The 22,078-nt window shown below is 36.4% G+C and overlaps 1 protein-coding gene across 4 annotated transcripts in view; it reads right to left on the bottom strand.

Moving 5' to 3' along the window:
• PDGFC (platelet derived growth factor C) overlaps nucleotides 1-22,078 on the bottom strand; it is a 222,403-nt gene that overhangs the window by 47,167 nt on the left and 153,158 nt on the right. For all 4 annotated transcript variants that reach the window (XM_017871046.1, XM_017871044.1, XM_017871045.1 and 1 more), the window contains one exon: nucleotides 5,808-5,988. In XM_017871046.1, the coding sequence (XP_017726535.1) occupies nucleotides 5,808-5,813 (6 nt within the window). In that variant the 5' untranslated portion in view covers nucleotides 5,814-5,988. The remainder of the gene's footprint in view (nucleotides 1-5,807; nucleotides 5,989-22,078) is intronic.

The following is a 22,078-nucleotide window of genomic DNA, read 5'->3' as shown; positions in this document are numbered from 1 at the left end:
GTTGGTTAGATTTTTTCTTAACCTGAACATAAAAGCAAATTTGGCTTTCAGTTAAGACTTTTCTTGACATGATATTAACAGTGAAATAACCTACTGGCATATGTCAGAAGGGATGAAAAAAAAAAAATCCTCCCTCCTCTTCTCCCCCTCTCACTTCAACATTCACTGTGCCGCTTTGTTCACCATATCCTGCATAATTAATAACCACTTTGGCAATCAGTCATGCATTCCTTAATAGCACCTCAGGCATCAAGTGTCCTTCTAATCCCTCCCCACAGAAACCCTACACCCTTCTACAGGGCATGCTGGCCAGTACGCCCACTAAACTCTGGATAAGTCATTTACAAAATCACCATTAAGAAAAACACACAGTTGTGGTCATAATGTGGCTATAATACTTACATACTATTCTATATTATCATTTAATCTTTGTATATAATTTAATAACAAGAATAAACAAGATTCAATATCCAAACAAGTATCATTGATTATACATTGCTTTTTAAAATGTAAAATCATACAAGTGACAGAACAAATTAGGAGGCAACTTAAAGGAAGATGAGGTTCACTGAAGTGCTTGAGTTAAAGTACTCTTCAGTTCATCCATCCCCTGCCCATCTTATCAGGCAAAGAAAAGGAGGGTAAATATACATGGACTCAATTTGTATGGTGGCTATAACTTCCATTTCTCTTAATCTAAACTGATATATTCATTAAATGGAAACAAGTAAATAAATTATTGTAAACATTATCATTACTTTGGATCAGAAACCTTAGACTAAGAGACTGAAAAAAATAATATTCAATAAAACCATTTAAGAAAAATCAGTGGTAATCATTTTTCATAATGTTAACCAAATTGGAGGGAGAATAAGAAAATCCTCAAATCTCATAGACATTAAAAAAACAACAAATAGCATTGTACTCAAGAAGAATAGTTCTAAGTATAAGACTAAAATAACTAAAAATTCAGAATTAGGTTTGTATATTTCACTTAAAAATAGGTATGGTTTAATTGAAGCAGTTTTCTGACCAAAACAATATGCAGTACTTTTTACTTTTAGAACTGAGAGATGAAACTTTTAATAAGGTCTTTTGATTCTGGAGGAAAAGTTATTATTTCAGCCATTTTAGGTTTCTTAACATTTTAAATAATGGTGCTTATGCTATAGTACACAGAGTAAAACATATATAATCTATTATAAATTACTCCAAAATTAAACAAGAAATTTTCCTTTCTTTCTAAAAGATCTGAAATGTGTTCTGGGCTCTCACTGTGTGTGGCCTCCAAACAGAAACAAGCTTGCACTGTTTTATTTCAGTTTTGCTTCATTTCTTCCCAAACAATCTCTCACTGCTAATCTACCAGGTCTTTTTTTTTTTCTCTCTTTAAGCAGAAAGGGAAAAAAAAATCAAAGACATTAACTCCTTAGGCACAACTATAAAAGTTGAACACTGTATGTATCATTTGCATCAATTTGCATGGATTTATTTTTTATTAGTTATTAATGGAGCATGATTGGAGAATAATATTTCCATAAATAATTCTCTAAAATATCATTGAAATACTATAATTTTAAAATTATGTAGACATTCTAGTACTACTGTTTTGAAAAGCTACAACTAGCTATAGCCTCAAGTAAATACTGTATGTTAAAGTTATTTCTAAAACTATGTTTAGTTTATAATACCAAATGAAAAAATGGAGAGAAAATTTTATTTATGTCTTATTGTAAAGTACCTGTGAATCAAGAAAATGATATGGAAATCCTAACAAAAGAAAGTACCGATATTTATAATAAATATGTAAAATCTTTAAATATTAGAACAGCATCACTTTATTCAAACGAACAAGTCATCTCTTATTTAACTATATGCTCTATTATTCACAAATTGAGGAAAAGAAGAGTGGGTAAATCATCTTACAAGGGTGAACATAATTTTTAATGACAACCTGTGTGGCAAAAACTGTTTCTGAAAATTCTAACTAATCTATTAAAACTGTGCCTCTAAGACACATGGTAATCAGAACCAAGGAATCTTAAATGTTGACCAGAACCAGATATCCATTTATATTCCCAAAGAAGGCTACAGGGCTATCTCTTTACCTGTGAAATACAAAGAATTTTAAAATAAACTTTACCCATAATTTGTCCTAGAAAAAAATGTGATTAAACTCACTTAAATTTTTTTCTGTATATTAATGCATGCAAAATATTCATTGGGTTGATTATAAAAAGCAGATGTTAACTGTATATACTAAAGTTTATAAAATCATTAGCATGCACTAAATTCTTCAACTTCAGTGGATGTCCCACTAATTCCCACTCCTCGCTGCCTCCCCTAAAAAGAAAACCAGGGCAATTCTTTAACTAATGCAAGAATGTGTCTTTGGTAATATAGCCTAATATATTAGGACAGCAGAATATCTGGTGTCATTACTGTGAGTCTACTGCTTTTCAGTTTATGAATTGTCTATAATAAATAGGAAGGTACTATAGTTCCCTGTTGGTTTTAGACAACTCTAAGATGAAATGACTGAATTTCTATGAAATCTTAATAAGCAGCCACAATGTGAATGGCATTGTGCTAGGCACTCCTGACAAACCTCAATGCAGAAAGTTAATTGTCTATTATAAACTAGTAGTTAATATTATTTTTATTATTACAAAGAAATCATTGTGGCCAGCGGAACCTAAAGTGGAATTTTGCAGAGGTAGGTTTCTAATCAATGAGACCATTGCCTCTGGGGAACTGAGTGTGCTGATACGAAGTTTATCCAAAGCAAAAAGAAAAATAAAAGCATCAGAGATGATCCAGGAGCTTGGAGGGACCCGAGCAAATGCCTCAAGAACTTTTAAGTCAGCGGTCCAAGAGACACACTTTCTTGCTTTAGGCTTTCATTAATCTGATACATAGATAAGATTGATGGATTGCACCCTGTTAGTAAAGTGTGGGTAGTGGAGGGGGTGCATGGAGGGAGGAGTGTAATTTAGGAGTACACAATGATAATTCAAAACATTCTGCAAGGCTCCATAGCATAACCACTTGTCAAATTCTAACTCATCAGATCTCACCCTTCTGCAGGCAGTTTATTAAGAGTATAATGGGCCGGGCGCGGTGGCGCAAGCCTGTAATCCCAGCACTTTGGGAGGCCGAGACGGGCGGATCACAAGGTCAGGAGATCGAGACCATCCTGGCTAACATGGTGAAACCCCGTCTCTACTAAAAAATACAAAACACTAGCCGGGCGAGGTGGCGGGCGCCTGTAGTCCCAGCTACTCGGGAGGCTGAGGCAGGAGAATGGCGTGAACCCGGGAGGCGGAGCTTGCAGTGAGCTGAGATCGGCCACTGCACTCCAGCCTGGGCGACAGAGCAACACTCTGCCTCAAAAAAAAAAAAAAAAAAAAAAAAAAGAGTATAATGAATGTGGCTGTAAGTAGAGAGATGAATGGATATATGGAACCAAGGCAAAGGACAGGTGAAGAAATGGCAGGTTAATTGTCAAAGTAAATTTAAACACAGAAAAACCAAAGCTTGTGAGATTATAAAATTCATACAATTTCTCCAGAAAGCAATCTTAAAAATTAAAATCACCAAGTTATACTTATTAGGCACTGTAGGGCCCTACCTTCATGCTCTCCTATTTCTTCCAGTCCAAAAGCCTATTGTTTTCCTAAACATAGTTTAACTACAAGAACTCCTATGCCTTTTCTCCCCACATATCTCCATTATCTACGGCCCAGTATAGGTCAACGTAGTTGCCACACAAAGCCTGGTTCAATAGAGGCCAGGAGAGTCGACAATAGCCCACTGAGGTCCATACTGACAATTTACCAATCCATTTCAACAATCATTTAAAAATGTGGTGAATTCAATTCCAACAATGGAACCAATGACACACATTTGGCCTAAAGTCTCCCAGATGTGGTGCCTGGTCTCAGTCACAGAGAATCTCTGATAATAGGTCAACCCTGGTGACAAGGCCTTTCTTAGCCAAGAGGATGGATGGCACTTTCAATCAACTGTTGGGTTCTTACTTCATCACAAGGCTCATGAATCTGACAACATTCACACACATAGAGTAAATCCTCTATTAGTTAAGCTGGGTGACTGAATTGCATGATCAACTCAGCATTCAAGTATTTATTGAGAGACTATTATGTGCTCAGAACTGAGCTAGCTACTATAAATACCATACATACACTATGTCCACTATGTATATGTGTAGTACATACATATAGTATGCATTTATCTTTACATATTTGATTTAATGCATATAACTCCTTGGGTTACAAAACCAGAAAATCTATGTAGTCATAAAACCAGAAAAAAAAAACCTTCAGTGGTGATATTTATACATTTTAGCTTTTGTGTTTTATTCCATAGGAGGACAGTAGATTGCTATTTATACACATTTAAATTAATATAATATGGAGAGAAGTTCATTTAAAATAGAAATAATATCCTTAATTTAAAGTTATTTTGTCACATGTTTGGGATGAATAAAACCTTTGCTCTCACAAAGACTTGCTAGTGTGTTTTTTACTACAATTTAATATATTCCATATTTAAATATTTGAGAAATATTTCACTTTGTGAAAGTGTACCCTTAGCCCTCAAGGCCACCCTAGCCTAAAAAATATTAAATTCACTAAGTTCTGTGAAACAAGATACTATAAAAGTATATTAAATAGATTCTTAGTGGCTTTAATCAAGCAAATAATCAGTATTAAACTATTATCTAATAAAACATACATTTTGTCTACCACTAACATTTTTTATTTATAGGTAGAATTGTTTGTTACATTTTATTAAATTTAAATTTAAAAATATTAAAGTATTATATTGAACTTTAAAAAAATTTGGAAAGCCTGTAATCGCATTAAATTTAAATTTAAAATATTAAAGTATTATATTGAACTTTAAAAAAATTTGGAAAGCCTGTAATCGCAGCACTTTGGGAGGCTGAGGTCATGAGGATCACGAGGTCAGGAGATCGAGACCATCCTGGCTAACATGGTGAAACCCTGTCTCTACTAAAAAATACAAAAAACTAGCCAGGCGAGGGGCGGGTGCCTGTAGTCCCAGCTACTCGGGAGGCTGAGGCAGGAGAATGGCATGAACCTGGGAGGTGGAGCTTGCAGTGAGCTGAGATCCGGCCACTGCACTCCAGCCTGGGCAACACAGCGAGACTCCATCTCAAAAAAAAAAAAAAAATTTGGAAAGTAACAAAGAAAACGGTACAGAATATATACTGGCAAAAAGTATTTCAGAATGGAATACAGTTTGGGATATCTTAAATAATCTACATAAGAAAACTGACCAAAATTCACGACTTATAACATACACAAGTTATGACATTTATAACATACTTCAGAGATTTCTCCTTTAACTTCAACAATACATGATAAATGATTCTATTATTACTAAATGAATAAATTATTTTCAAAATTCAGTTTGCATTTTATTGTTTCTTTTTAGCTATACCCTTAACTAATACTTAAATAGTCTTTATTTAATCAGTTGCGTAGATATTTCATAGACTCCTGAGCAATCAAAAGGGAAATTTCTGCTTAACAATACAATATAAATATAATATAAAATGGTAAATATTGATTTCATATTTTCTAATTTGCCTAATCAATTGCTGGCTTGGCATGTACAGAGTTTTTATTTACATAAAAAAGAAATCCCAGCTAGGTTTGTTTTCTGATTTTTTTCTGATTCTCATGTGTAAGAGGAGAAAAATAAAAATAAACAAAGAGCTGATCCAGTTAAATAAGGGATCTCAAAGTGGTACTTACTGGCATGACAATGTTGTAGTGGATGCAGAACCCTGGTTCAGAAGGAAAATATTCATCAGATACAAATCTTATCCTAATTTGATTTCCTTTAGAAATCTGTTTTCCTGGTACAGTACCAGAACCACACCAGCGCCCTAATATAGTTCCATCACTGGGTTCCTCAACTTCTACAAAATCATACCTGCAAAAAGACAAAGGGGAAGAGACATCATTTCATAATCTGTTATTCTGGCAATTACAAGTTTCCTGTCTGTGAATGCTATGACTTCATGGACCACGGCAATGAGTTAATCCAAAATTAAACTGGGAGCCTATAATTAAGTATTCTAAAGAAGAGACACAACTGAAAATGAGTCCCAAGTTAAAGAAATATGAGTCTATTTGGAGTCCGTAGTTTTTCTATTTATGAATTCCAAATTCACTAAATAACTATCCTAAAACTTAAACATTTTGTAAGAAGCAACCATATCTGACATTCAATTCATGAATTATTGAATTTGGACATGACACTGTGACTCCACCCTTAATTCCTATTATTACTTTATTTTCTGAGAGTAACTCTTTCATCCAGCCAGGAGCCTTGGCTCTCTTTCCTCATCTGTGATGCAAGCTTTCCTAGAGCTACTTCATTGTACACGTATCTTTCGTACCTCACTTGGTACTGTTCTTCCTTTCTGTGACCTTCCTGGGTGTTCTCAGCTTACTGTCATCTTTCTCTTTTTGATAAACACATATTTCTAACTAACCACATATGTGCATAAGTGATCCATCTTCTTAGGCTGTTAATCCTTGAAGAAAGGAACCAGTTCTTACGTATTTCTATTTTATATTTCCCTACACACAGTATCTTAAACAGAGGAATAAGTGATTGTTTTAAACACGTGTCAACTTTTGGTTTGGAAGGTTTGGATCCATGGTGCTCACTGAGACCAGTGCTGCCCCATGACAGAGTGTTTCGGAAATCTGTAGAAACATTTTAGGTTGTCTCAGTGATTGGGGGTGAGAAGGGCGTGACTGAAATGTAGCAGGCAAGGTCCACAAAAGCTCAACACTGGAAAGTTCTGAAAATGAGTATTTGCCCCATGTCCTCCGTGCCTTTCAAATATTTCACTGGGCAATTCATGCAGGTGCAATTCCTACTACGGGTCATCTAAGTCTGGAACCTTACATCATCTCATGTATAAACGCATATATATTTTGCACTATTTAGGTAAGGTAAATTTTCAAGGAAGTCAACTATAGAGTAAGTTGAGGGAATTTTCTGTATTTTGTTTATAACTTTACTAAGAGTTACTCACTTGGAAAAACATGTCACTAACAGGAATGCTGGTTATACTATTTTCATTCCAACTAAAACAAACATATTCAGATTAGTCTATATTTATAGCTGTTATTCACAATGAATCTACTTAAAAGATGCTGACATCTTCCTTTATTTTTCTAGGGTAATTGTTACTGTTCATTTATATACTGAAACACGTTATTTTGAAATAAATTACTTTGTTATTATAGATTTATAGAACATGCAGGCAATATATTTATTTTTAAAACAATTTCGCATATAGATAGATAATTGCTTTTATGAACTGCACTTCAGAATACTAAACAGGGCATTGCAAAACTTTTGTTAAAAGGAAGTCTGACATGGTTGTAAACCACCGATACATTTTTTTCAAAATTTTAAGTTCAGTAGACACCAGACTACCAAAAATACTACATTTTATGTAGTATTAAACATAGAAAAGAAAAAGTTGCTGAAAAAAGACAAAGTGTATAATGAAACAATTATACTTATAAATCTGAAGTATCCAAAACTCTCTTATGGCATGGAACTTAAACTACTTCAGCTCCATTTTCCTCACTGGTAAACTGGGAAAACTGCTACCTAACTCAGAGATATTTGAAGAAAGGAAAAATGGGACAGCACATGTGCAGCACCTAAAACACTGTTTGCACAGAGTTGCCACTCAAGAAAGTTTGTCTCCCATCTCTGTCCTGCACCCCTCCCACCTCTGCACACCTACCTTTTAACATAACCTTGGAAGTTTAAAAGCAGTGAATAAGAAAACACAAAGACAAAGAGAAGATATCATTTTGCTACATCACATGAGAAGTCCAGGGTTACACATTACATATTACATATTACAGACAGTATAACCATTCCAGGAGTTTAGTGTATGTGTGTGCGGGATGTGGAAGGGTTGGACGGTGTGTGTGTGTGGTTCGGGGACGCTGGGTATAGCAGACGTACGTAGATATTTCAGATTTATCTGGTAGAAAAGTTGATAATTATCATTTTTATCAAATGGTAATTTTTATATCAGGGTTGTCTACACGTGAAACAAAGCTTCTATTCATTTGTTCTGTTTGTTCTGTGCTTGGGAGGTGAGCCTATGTGATGCAGGCTACCACCACTCATTCGACAGGGATTTATGAAGCACTCATTTGGCGCAAACTGCTCTGCTAGATTCTCAGGATACAAACATAAAACTATAGCTTTTTTGGGTTCTGGGTCCATAAAACACATTGGTAAGTGCTCTAATTAGAGTATGTAAGAAATACTGTGGAATAGTAGAAGAAAGGGAGTAATTTTATACAGTGAGATGAAGGTCAGCTTACAAAGGACTTCACATTTGGGCTTTCAATGAGTATTGATTGACAAGGGGTGAATAGGGTGGGGGATGAAAATGCAATCTAGCAATAGGTACAATACATACGATGTAATAGAAGAAAGAAAGGGCTGAGCATGGTCAATTGCGAATTGAGGGTGGGAAACAAAAATCAGATGGAGATCAAGGTGGATACATAGATGCAGGTGAGAAGGTCTTGGTATTGCACGGTAATAAGACGTTAAATTGTTATTTGGTAGGCTAATGTTGAAAACATGTAGGCACAATTCCAATGGGCTCGATGTCTCTTTAAAAATTTTGCCAACATTTTAAAAAATGGAATTTCATAGAAAACTTGGATGTTTGGCTTTAAAAAAAATGAGGATCTGGTAATAATAAATGTCATTAGCTTTGTGTGACTCCACGAGGGCTCCTCTCCAGAATTCGTGTCAGCTCCAGCAAAGTAGATATCTTTGTTTACTTTACTGTCTTATCCTGAGCACCTACATCCCAGGCACATAGTAAACCCTGTGTCAGTATTTGGTAAGTGAAGGAATGAATACTTGGCCTCACAGCAACTGAGGCTGGGACTAAACGAAAAAAGCTTTACACGAGGCGTGTTCTTTCTAGTTTTTAAAAATCCCTATCTACTTTCTATGATTTAAAAAAATCCAGATTATCTTCATTTACTTATATTTGCCCTTTGGCATCTGAGTTGGCCACCCTTGCACTTAAGAGGCAGAGCCGCTGGAGGTTTCATAGAGGGGAGTAACACAGACATGTAATCACCACATGTTTGAGGAATTTGAGGAAACAGTAACATTTCAAGTGTGGGTCAAAAGAAAAGATCCTTTAACAAAAGCATCCTGAGAAGGAGCAGTCAGGGAAATAAGAGGGAAGCCACTGTGAGGGAGGGTGCAGAGGTTAAGTAAGGTAAGAGAGAAGAGAGAATTTCACCTGAAGCAGGAGTGGTCAATAATGCCAAGTGCCAAAGAAAGACCAAAGAGGTGAAAACTAAAAAGTATCATTGGATTTGGCCAGGATTAAGCTATTACAATAAACTGCTTCAGCAGAACACACTGTGTACAAAATTTTCTTGAGACCATTTTTCAAAATAACCATTTTAATTTTCTAATATAAAAGCATTTATCTAAAGAGAAAATAATATTCTCTTCAGGAAGTCTAAAATTAACATCTCACATAGCTACTTTGCTATATATAATTTTCTTTTATTTCTGTTTAAAGATAAACTACCTCATATGTTATATGATGTGTAACTTCTTTAAAAGTATTTTTAAAAGGGTTTTAAGGACACAGAAATATCTAGATTAATAACACTTCATTAAGAACAAAAATATCTTAACTTGTGCCTTATCTAATTGATGTCGATACAAAATCCACTGTACTGTCAACAGGAGAAGGGTGATGAGCATATTATTACTTATTTCATGAAGATTTCCAACTGAATTTGATACCATTTAGAAAATAATCCTTATGAAAATTTCTGGATTTGCAGCGAGACAGCTGGCAACTAATTCTTACATGCTCATGCAAGTCTAGTGCATATATTTATGACAGTGCCTTGAAAAATCTATATAGTTTTGTACTCCATAAAGTTTAAATGAAATTCACATCTAATAAGGTACTGTGTTCTTTGTCTATAAAACAGTAGAACTTAGCATATGCTACTAATTGTTTCATAGTAAATTAGGCATTTCGAGATTTTTCTCAGAACTCGTGTCACACAAAAATATATAATTCTAAAATTCATGCAATTATTCTACCATTAATTTTTATGGTCATACACAATAACTATTAAGATGTCTATGGAATTTAAAGTTATTAATGAAATAATTATTTACACACACACACACACACACACACACCACTGCCACTTGATTCCATAATTCCTTTCAACTTGTTTGGGAATGCAAAGTGAGGTCAGAAAAATAATAATGCATTAAATCAAGTCGTCTGCTTTAACAACTTGGTATTTCTCTTATTTTCTGACACAACACCATTGGCAGAATATAGGATTCATAGCAAAGGTTGGTTGGCTGATATACGCTAACAGCTCAAACATCAAGAAGAGAATGAAGAGAGAAAACAATGATGAAAAACATATCTGTGGGCCATAGCCAAAATGAAAGGGGGATGATCAAACTGAGCAATACTGACACATAAAAGTGAAATCACAAAACACAGTCATCCTTAAATTCAGAAATCTACACAAGCCCAGGTGACTGTTCTGGAGACATGGTAATCCTTATAATACACTCTCAGGTATTAATTTCCAGTGTGCACAATTGCCCACGTCAGTATTTAAAGGATTTACTAAACCTATTTTATGAGCCAATCAAACATCACTTTCTCATGGCAACATGATACAGAGCATACAGGGCTAAGTGGTTTATAATGATCACTCCCTTTCTCTAACACACCCTGGGGATCTGTGGAGGATTTATGTTCTTTTATGTTTAACAAACAAGTCTGGTGTTGTAGACAAAATTTTCCTTCTCATGTGGGAATTAAAAAACTGTGAGGCCATGAGGACGTCTTTCTTACTCCTGAGAATTTTAAGGAGTATACCAAAGAAATGAATTCATTAGTAAACATAATTGTCAGACACTCAGCTTCTTTCAGCAAAAATAAACCAAGCCTGCGAAACAGGCTGTTTCTAGTTCATGCTAACTAAAACCCTGTCAATTAAATCTACCCCATGAATTATCAAACCTGTCGGTAGTGTGAAACCCTGCCAGCAAATGAATGTGGATTTTAAAAAGGCCCAGCCCTGCAAATGTCAACTGGAGTCTGAGCCTGTTGAGAAAGGTAATAAAATTAAGAAGATGACAAACATTCTACAGTGGGCATTGGCTTATATTTTAATTTAGCAGAATGCAACTGGTACACAAAAATAAAAGTTTTAGATTCCCACTTCGACAGCAAATTGTTTATGCTTTAAATTACAATAAAAGTAATTTTAAAAATAGTAATAATTACATTTATTAAGTGATTCCTATGTGGCAGATACTGTTTTTTTCTAATGTACTTTTATATAGTAACTCATTTAATCCTCACAACAATCATAAAATTAACACTTTTCCTCCATCCAGTCTATTAGTTACAAAATATAGAAAAGCAAAGTAACTTGGCCAAGGTCACACCAGCAACTAACTGTTAAGCAAAGGCTTCACTTTCAGGAATCAAATCTTAAAGCCCATGCTCTTAAGTGCTAAGCCATACTGCTTATTATATTTAAAATATGCCTACATAATTATATCTGCTTTATTTTAAGGCATAACTGCAGAGAATTTCTGTATCTCTATTTGGATTGGCCAAATGGTCTTGTTCAGCGACTGGAGAAATATTAGGGCCGTACAGATAAAACTGAGTAGTCAACTTGGTAATCTGGGCCTGTAAATTTTATAGATATTTATTTTAGTTAATTTGGTAATATTTATTAACAGCCACTCTAAATTCTTTATAAAGAGTTTTAAACCCACATGGAAATGTGTAAGTAAAACAAACAGGCATGCTTCACAGGACTCACAACACATGAATGGGTAATTCTCATGAAACCATGAAGAGTTCTACTTGTGAGAAATGCTTACAAATGTTACGTGGAGAGAAACTAATCATTTAAAATTATGTTATTACTAAAAAAAAACTACAAATACATAAACCATGAGGTCAACTTACAAAGCTAGAAAAATTAAGCAAATCCAAAGAAAATATCAGGTGAAAATTAATAAAGACAAAAGCTGTAAGAGATATAATCAAAATTAAAGTTAAAATTCAGAATTAAAACAAAAAGCTGATTCTCAACAAGGGTTAGAGAGAGAGAAAAAATCGAGAGTTTACCAAGTTAGCAATGAGGAAGAAGATATAATCACAGATAAGAATATATTTTAAAAGTATAAGTATGTTTTACGTAACTTTATGCTAATTAAACCTAAAAAAGTAGATAAAATGGATGACTAAGAATATGTAAATTATCAATGTTTCCTGAAAAAGAAAAAGTTAAGAGACTAATAACTGTAGAAGAAATGAAAAGGACTATCAAGGATTGCTTGGGAGGTCAGGAGTGCAAGACTAGCTTGAGCAACATGGAAAGATTCTGTCTCCCTCTCTCTTAAGAAAAAAGATGCAGTAACATGGAGTTTCACAGAAGAGTGCTATTTAACTCTAAAAGAACATATCATTACAATTTTATATAAACAATTAAAAAAAGCTGATGAGTACAGCTATCCTCCCCATTACTTTTTAAAATGCTAGGCTAGGGCTGGGCGCGGTGGCTCACGCCTGTAATCCCAGCACTTTGGGAAGCTGAGGTGGGTGGATCACCTGAGGTCAGGAGTTCCAGACCAGCCTAGCCTACATGGCGAAACCCCATCTCTACTAAAAGTACAAAAATTAGCCGGCCGTGGTGGCGGGTGCCTGTAATCACAGCTATTTGGGAGGCTGAGGCAGGAGAATTGCTTGAACCCAGAAAGCAGAGGTTGCAGTGAGCTGAGATCACACCACTGCACTTCAGCCTGGGCAACAAGAGCAAGGTTCCATCTCAAAACAAACAAACAAACAAACAAACAAACAAACCAACCTAGGCTAAATCTTGCATCAGGGTTCTTTGATATGGCAATACTAGATATTAAAAATTAAGACTAATTTCACTCTTAAATAGAATAAAATGCAAAAATTCCCAAGTAAAATTTAATCAAATATGATTTGATTAAAAGATATACAGGCATAACTTGTTTTCTTGCACTTCACAGATACTGCATTTTTTACAGATTGAAAGTTTATGGCAACCCTGTGTCATCAAAAGTTGTCTTACTGAAGCCATTTTTTTTCTAACAGCATGTGCTAACTTTGTGTCCCTGTGTCACATTTTGGTAATATGCGCAATTATTTTAAGCTTTTTCATTATTACTATATCTGTTATGCTGATTTACAATCAGTGATCTTTGATGTTACTAATTGTTTTGGGGTGCCACAGACTGAATTTATATAAGATGGTGAACTTAATAAATGGATGTGTTCTGACTGCTCCAGAGACCAGATGTTCCCCTTCCCTCTCCCTCTCCTTGAGCCTCCTTATTCCCTGAGATACAAGAATATTGGAATAAGGCCAATTAATAACCCTAAAACGGTCTCTAAGAGTTCAAGTGAAAGAGTCACTGTCTGACTTTAAATCAAAAGCTAGAAAGAATGTCGCTTACTGAGGCAGGCATGTTGAAAGCCAAGACAGGATGAACGCCTGGTCTCTTGCACCAGTTAGACAAGTTGTGACTGCAAAAGAAAAGTTCTTGAAGGAAATGATGAGGACTACTCCAGTGAGGACACTAATGATAAGAACGGAAAACAGCTCCATTGCTGAGTTGGAGAAAGTATGAGTGGCCTGGATAGAAAAATCAAACCAGCCAGAGCATTCCTAAGCCAAAGCCTATTCCAGAGCAAAGTCCTAACTCTCTTCAATTCTATGAAGGTGAGAAGGGTAAGGAAGCTACAGAAGAAAAGTTGGAAGCTAAGAGAGGTTGCTTCATGAGGTTGAATGAAATAAGCCATTTTCATAACATAAAAGTGCAAGGTGAAGCAGCAAGTACTGATGAAGAAGCTGTAGCAGGTTACCCAGAAGATCTAGCTAAGATAACTGATAAAGGTGGATATGCTAAAACACAGATTTTCAGTGTAGATGAAACAGTCTTCTATTGGAAGAAGACAACATCTAGTACTTCGATAGCTAGAGAAGAAAGTCTGCCTGGCTTCAAAGTTTCAAAGGACAGGCTGACTCCCTTGTTAGGGGCTAATGCATCTGGTGACTTTATGTTGAAGCTAATGCTCATTTACTATTCCAAAAATGCTAGGGCCATTAAGAATTATGCTAAGTCTACTCAGCCTATGCTGTATCAATGGAACAACAAAGCCTGGATGATGGCACATTTGTTTACAGCATGGTTTACTAAATATTTTAAACTTACTACTGCTCAGAAAAAAAAAGATTCTTTCAATATATTACTGCTCATTGACAATACACCTGGTCACCCAAGAGCTCTGATGGAGATGTACATACAAGGAGATTTATGTTTTCATGCCTGCTAACTCAACATCTATTCTGCAGTCCATGGGCCAAGGAGTAATTCTGACTTTTAAGTCTTATTATGTAAGAAACATATTTCATAAGGTAATAGCTGCCATGGATAGTAATTCCTCTGGTGAATCTGAGCAGAGTAAACTGAAAATCTGGACAGGATTCACCATTCTGGATGCCATTAACATTTGTGACTGATAGGAGGAGGTCAACATATCAACATTAACAGAAATTTGGAATACACTGGTTCCAATCTTCATGGATAAATCTGAGAGGTTCAAGACTTTGGTGAAGGAAGTAACTGCACAGGTGGTGGAAATAGTAAGAGAACTAGAATTGGAAGTGGAACCTGAAGAGATAAATGAATTGCTGCAATTTCATGATAAACATTGAATGAATGAGGAGTTGCTTCTTATGGATGGGCAAACAAATTGTTTTCTCAAGGTTGAAATTTTTCCTGGTGAGGATGCCATGAACACTGTTGAAATGACAAGGGATTTAGAATATTCCATAAACTTAGCTGACAGAGCAGCAGCAGGGTCTGAGAGAACTGACCTACAATTGCGAAAGAAGTTCTACTGTGGGTAAAAGGCTAGCAAATAGCACTGAATGCTACAGAGAAATATTTCATGGAAGTAAGAATCAATCAACATGTCAAAGTGCATTGTTGTCTTATTTTAATAAACTGCCACAGCCACTCCAGCTTTCAATAAGCACCACCATGATCAGTCAGCAGCCACCACATTGAGGCAGGATGTGAGCAAAAAGATGACAACTCAAATTTCTGATCTAACGCTACTGCATACTTAATAGACTACAGTATTGTGTAAACCTAAGTTTTATAAGTACTGAGAAACCAAAATATTCATGTGACTTTAATTGTGATATTTGCTTTATTGCAGTGATCTGGTACCTAACCAACAATATCTCCAAGGTATGCCTGTAATACTTTATGACTGAGTATGGCTTTAGTTCACGAATATGAAGATGAACTAAGAACGACCCTTCAGAATAGTAAGAGGAGAAAAACTGTATGATCATACTCATAAACACTGAAACAATATAATAAAATCAACAACTTAGATAAAAACTGGGTAAACTGTGAATAGCATAAAATTTCAAATCAAGGTAAAACATTATTTAACAGAAACTACAGGCATTATATTGGATCAAATTAAAGGTCATTCTCATTAAAGTTAGAACAAAGATAGGGCTGGCCATTCTCACCATTAGTTTCCAATATTTTGGAAAAAGGCTCTAGCTGTTTTAGTAACAGAATAAGATAAAAAGTTGTAATAGATACAGAAGGGACAAACGATCCTTAGTTAATAATAGATTCCCATGAGAACAGATTGTGGTTGAGTAAGCACAGAGGCTAGAAGAGCCTGGCAATAATTCAGGAGTGGGACAAGATGGCTTGGAGTATATATAGTATGAAAGTTGAGACATCCCAAGGAATGTTGCATGCTGTGTGTGTGTGAATGTGTGTGAGAGTGTGAGTATACAATTTTTTTGAAACAGTCTCACTCTGTCATACAGGCTGGAGTGCAGTGGTGCAATTATAGCTCACTGCAGCTTTGATCTCTTGGGCTTAAGCAATTCTTCCCATCCCAGCCCCCCAAGTAGCTGGGACTACAGGTGTGAGGCATCACACTTGAATTTTTTTTTTTTTTTTTTTTGTAACTTTTTGTAGAGATAGGGGTCTCACTATATTGCACAGGCTGGTTTCAAACTCCTGGATTCAGATGATATACCCACCTCGGCCACCCAACGTGCTGGAATTACAGATGTGAACCACCACTCTGTATGTATATTTATTTTATGTTATCTTTTTGAGACAGGGTCTTGCTCTGTCACCCAGGTTGGAGTACAGTGGCATGATCTTGGCTCATTGCAACCTCTGCCTCCTGGCTTCAAGCGATTCCTGTTCCTCAGCCTCTGGCATAGCCGAGATTACAGGTGTGCACCACCATGGCCTGGTTAATTTTTTGTATTTTTAGCAGAGACAGGGTTTCCCTATGTTCGTCAGGCTGGTCTCGAGCTAACTGATCTCCCTGCCTTGGCCTCCCAAAGTGCTGCGATTATAGGCTTGAACCACCATGCGTGGCTGCCACTGTGGATATACTTTTAAGGTAGATTTGACAGAACTTACTGTGGGGTATGAGAGAATGACAGGAGTCAAAAATGATTCCAAAATTTCTGGCTTTTATACTCTATCTGGAACTAATAAGGGAATTCAGTAAAGTGACTGAATATAGCACCAATACACAAATATCAAAATTTTTTCTTTATGACAGAGAAAAACAAAACCATTTGAATAGGGAAAACAATGTCTTTCACAGTGAAATTTAAAAAGTAGCCTGTAAACCCAGCGGTTTGGGAGACCGAGGCGGGCAGATCACAAGGTCAGGAGATCGAGACCATACTAGCTAACACGGTGAAACCCCGTCTCTACTAAAATTACAAAAAATTAGCCAGGTGTGGTGGTGGGTGCCTGTAGTCCCAGATGCTCAGGGGGCTGAGGCAGGAGAACAGCATGAACCCAGGAGGCGGAGCTTGCAGTGAGCTGAGATCATGCCACTATACTCCAGCCTGGGCGACAGAGAGAGAGACTCCATCTCAAAAAAAAAAAAAGTGCATAGTTATAAATTTAACCAATAAAGTGTGAATACTATATGAGGAAGCACATACAATATTACTGAATGACAAAAAGGCATGAATTTATTTTTATCAAAATCACAATAAGCCTTCTAAAATATTCATTAACATAAAAATCAACACGTGATGCATAAAATTAACCAGAAACTTCATAAATATCAACTCATCCAATCTTTAAACACAACCCCATCTGGTTACTGTTATTATACTCACCTTAGACATATACAGAAATTATGTAACAAGGGAAAATTCATATAGGTAAGAGTAACAGACACGGAGAAGAAACCTTACTCTAAGTTTCAGAGCTCATATTCTTCTTCTTTTTTTTTTTTTTTGAGATGGAGTTTTGTTCTTGTTGCCCAGGCTGGAGTGCCATGGTGCAATCGTGGCTCAGTGCAACCTTCGCCTCCCGGGTTCAAGAGATTCTCCTGCCTCAGCCTCCCGAGTAGCTGGGATTACAGGCACAGAGACAAGGTTTCTCTGTGTTGGTCAGGCTGGTCTCAAACTCCTGACCTCAAGTGTTCTGCCTGCCTTGTCTCCCCAAAGTGCTCAGATTATAGGTGTGAGCCACAGCGCCCTACCCAGAGCTCATATTCTTAGCCATTACATGTTACTTCTCTAGCTAAACAGGACAGAACAAAGAATCACCCAGTTTAAAAATGTCACTACCGGCCAGGCACAGGGTGGCTCATGCCTGTAATCCTAGCACTTTGGGAGAGGGAGGTGAGAGGATCACCTGAGGTCAGGAGTTCAAGACCCACCTGGACAACATAGCAAGACTCTGTCTCTAAGTTTAAAAATAAAAATAAAATAAAATGTGACCATTCATTATCCACTTCTGAAAATTCTAATTTAAACTATCCAGACCCTTATCTGCAAAATGAGGAAAATATTCATTAACTCACAAGATTGTTACAAAGATTCAAAAGAGGGAGAATGTATATAAAGTGTTTAGCATAGTGCCTAATAATAATAAGTTACTCAATAAGTGATAGTTTTGTTTTGTTCCATTCTGATTATTGCTATTATTGCAACAATACATGCAACCTATGGAAGACTTCACCTCTGTGGCAGAGCAGATCACAAAGCTCCTCATGCACAGATCACTACTTCTTAAAAAAAAATAATTTTAATTGAAAAATACAATAGTGTGAATTTATGGGGTACAATGTTATGTTGTGAACACTGTTGGTGGAAATGTAAACTAGTGCAGCCATTATGGAAAATACCATGATGGCTCCTCAAAAGACTAAAAATAGAACTACCAAATGACCCAGCAATACCACTACTCAGTATATATCCACTGCAATCAATATGTTGAAGAGATATCTGCACTTCCTTGTTTGTTTCAGCAGTATTCACAGTAACCAAGATATTAAAGTAACCTAAGTGTCCATCAACGAATAAATGGATAAAGAAAGTGTAGTATATATAAACATTGGAATACTATACAGCCTTCAGAAAGAAGAAAATTTTTCATTCATGACAACATGAACGGAACAGGACATTATGCAAGGTGCAATAAGCCAGCCAAAGAAAGACAAATACTAAATGATCTCACTTGTATGTGGAATCTAAAAAAGTTGCTCTCATAGTAACAGAGATTAGAAAGGTGGTTACCAGATGCTAAAGGGAGCTGGAATGGATGGGGAAAGAGAAGATGCTGATCAAAGGGTACGAAGTTTTCGTTAGACTGTAGGAGTAAATTTTAGTAACCTGTTGTGCTACATGGTGAGCAAAGATCACTAATTTCAACAAAAGAGGCTCCGAAACCAGGTTTTTACCCTTTGTATCTGTAGGAGTAACTGTCCTGAATTTAACCCGTCTAGAACAATGTAAATACACACACACACACACACACACACACACACGCATACACGTTTGCTTTAACACTCGTTCTCTTCATTGTAGAAGACAGATTCATCAACAACTAGCAAAAATATTGAGTACTTAATTTTTGTTTCTGCATTTTGTAACCCATAGGATTAAGTACATTCATGTATAAAAAGTGTTCACCTACCTGGCTCAGCGTTTCTTTCCTATGACTGATCAGTCCTGAAATATGTGATTACCTATCTTCAGTCAGCTACCACCTGTGTGTAGATATGCACTTTTATGGAAACATCACCTCATACCAATGTACTGTTACTGAAATAATGCCAAGATTTAGGCATCGAATACTACTATGGTAACTGAGAGATGGCTTCCATGACAAAGGACACTATTCATGGTCCTCTCTCTTCTAAGGACCACTTTCTGTACTCTTCATGACAGACTTTCTTGTAATTAAGTTTTATAAAAACCTCATTAATATTTAGGCCTACTGGGTGTGATGCCTTGTGGTATGTGGCTATCTACAGAGCATATATAGAGTGAGTCACTATTAAATTAGTCAGAATTAAATAACAGTTCATAGTCATAATGCCTTAATACGTGTGCCAACAACTGAATCACTGCATTATTGAAAGAAATTTGAGAAACTAAATTTAAGAAATAAAATTAACATATTTAGATTTAAGTAAGATTTCTACCTCATAGGTTATCATTTTGCCATTTCCCCTTCTACTTGGAAAACAGTAGAGGTAGGCAGATGCAGGAAAAGGGTAGGTCCTCCTCAAATGCATTCCAACTACTGAGTTTAGGGTATCTAGGAATATAGAGATGGGAATGTCCACATCAAGGCTTACTTTAAGGGCACAAAAATTTAAGGCCAGGTGTGGTGACTCACATCTGTAATCCCAGTACTTTGGGAAGCCAAGGTGGGAAGACTGCTTAAGCTCAGGAGTTCCAAGAATAGCCTGGGAAAGATAGTGAAACCACGTTTCTATCAAAAAATACAAAAAAAAATTCCAGGCTGGTGATGCCTGCCTGTAGTCCCAGCTACTGGGGAGGCTGAGGTGGGAGGATCACTTGAGAATGGGAGGTTGAGGCTGCAGTGAGCCATGATCTCACCACTGCACTATAGACTTTCTGACAGAGCAACACCCTGTCTCTAATAATAATAATAATAATAATAATAATAATAATAATAATAGTAAGTGATAATAATATAAGAAGAAGGGTCTATAAAGTATTTCTCTCACCTACCAATTGGCAAACAGCTGTTCCAGCGCTATAAGAAATTTCGTAGTTTAACACTCTATTGGAGAGAACTCTATAGGGGGTGCCCCCTGCTTCTTGCGGACCACTGTTTTCCTTACCAACCAAATTATTGTTCTTTGAATATAGTTGAATGTGGCTTGCTTAAACATATCTATAAAAAGTCATGACCAATGTTAGTACGATTTATGCCAATTCCCCCCCCTTTTTTTTCTTTAAAGACAGTCTCACTCTGTCACCTAGACTGGAGTGCAGTGGTACAATCATAGTTCATTGCAACCTTTAACTCCTAGCCCCAAGGGATCCTCCTGGCCCTCAGGCCTCCAAGCTAGGGTGGCGGATCTACAGGAACACACTACCAAGGGCGGGTTAATTTTTTCAAATTATATGTTATAAGTCTGGAAGGGGTCTTTATATGCCAACTCTCTTCTAGGGTGAACATGGTCTATATCAAACCCTGCTTACGCCCGAATCCTCTCACCTTGGGGCTGTCCAACAGGGCTGGGCATCTGTCGTAGGTCATGGAGCCTCCCTGATCTACCCCCACAACAAAATCCATGCGTTGAGTACATGTGTAAATGCTCGCTGCATGTGATAAAGAACTATAATATATAAAATACTACATATATATACTTATTATATATTATATATATATATATATATAGTTTTTAACATGGAGTTTCACTCTTGTTGCCTAGGCTGGAGTGCAGTGGTATGATCTCGGCTTACTGCAACCTCTGCTTCCCAGGTTCAAGAGATTCTCCTGCCTCAGCCTCCTGAGTAGCTGGGATGACAGGCAACTGCCATCTCGCTCGACTAATTTTTGTATTTTCAGTACAGACAGGGTTTCACCCTGTTGGCCAGGTTGATCTTGAACTCCTGACCTCAGGTGATCCACCCGGCTTGGCCTCTCAAAGTGCTGGGGTTACAGGCATGAGCCACCGTGCCGCTGCAATTTTTGGTGACTGTAAAGGAAATTATTTTCTGTTTAAGGTGAAGATGAGTCAAATTTTTATCATTTTACAATTAATCAAGGCACCTTTAAAGGATTTACTATAGGTTAGGTTCTTTCAACTTTTATCTACACTTATCATTGCTACATTTACAAAAGGTAGTGGACTTCAGATGTGGATTTATAAAAAGCTGAGAGAAACATTTAAGTAGCATGATAATAACATTTGAAAAGGATGTATTAAAGGCTTATCAAAGCAATACCATGACTTCAAGCCTGATTTTAAAGGAAAATATTTAAATAGCTGACCAGCGGCATAAGCCATTTTAATTCTCCATTTATATATATAAATTTACCTCTTGGTGATATCTGTGAAAATGAAAAAAATGAATTTGTTTTAGAATATACCAAAGTGAAATAAAAATATTGTTCCTTTTAGGATATTAGAGAATTTCAGGTACAGTTCCCAAATATGAGCATTTTTAAAGTATTTTAAGCATTTATGCTTAGTATCTATTCTATAATGAAATGGTTTCCTACAAATGCATCTGAAGAAATACTTTCTGAAGTTTAAGAAAAATTCTGTTTATTCAACATAATTCATTATTCAAAATTTGCCTTTAGTAAGAACAGATTGGCTGGGCGCGGTGGCTCACGCCTGTAATCCCAGCACTTTGGGAGGCCGAGGCGGGTGGGTCACGAGGTCAGGAGATCAAGACCATCCTGCTAATATGGTGAAACCCCCTCTCTACTAAAAATATAAAAAATTAGCCAGGTATGGTGGCATGCGCCTGTAGTCCCAGCTACTCAGGAGGCTGAGGCAGGAGAATCGCTTGAACCTGGGAGGGGGAGGTTGCAGTGAGCC

This window comes from Rhinopithecus bieti, unplaced genomic scaffold (assembly GCF_001698545.2).
Source record: "Rhinopithecus bieti isolate Rb0 unplaced genomic scaffold, ASM169854v2 scaffold_3878, whole genome shotgun sequence".
Taxonomy (NCBI): domain Eukaryota; kingdom Metazoa; phylum Chordata; class Mammalia; order Primates; family Cercopithecidae; genus Rhinopithecus; species Rhinopithecus bieti.
Note: the sequence above shows the minus strand (reverse complement) of the source record. Positions and strands in the feature narration are given on the sequence as shown.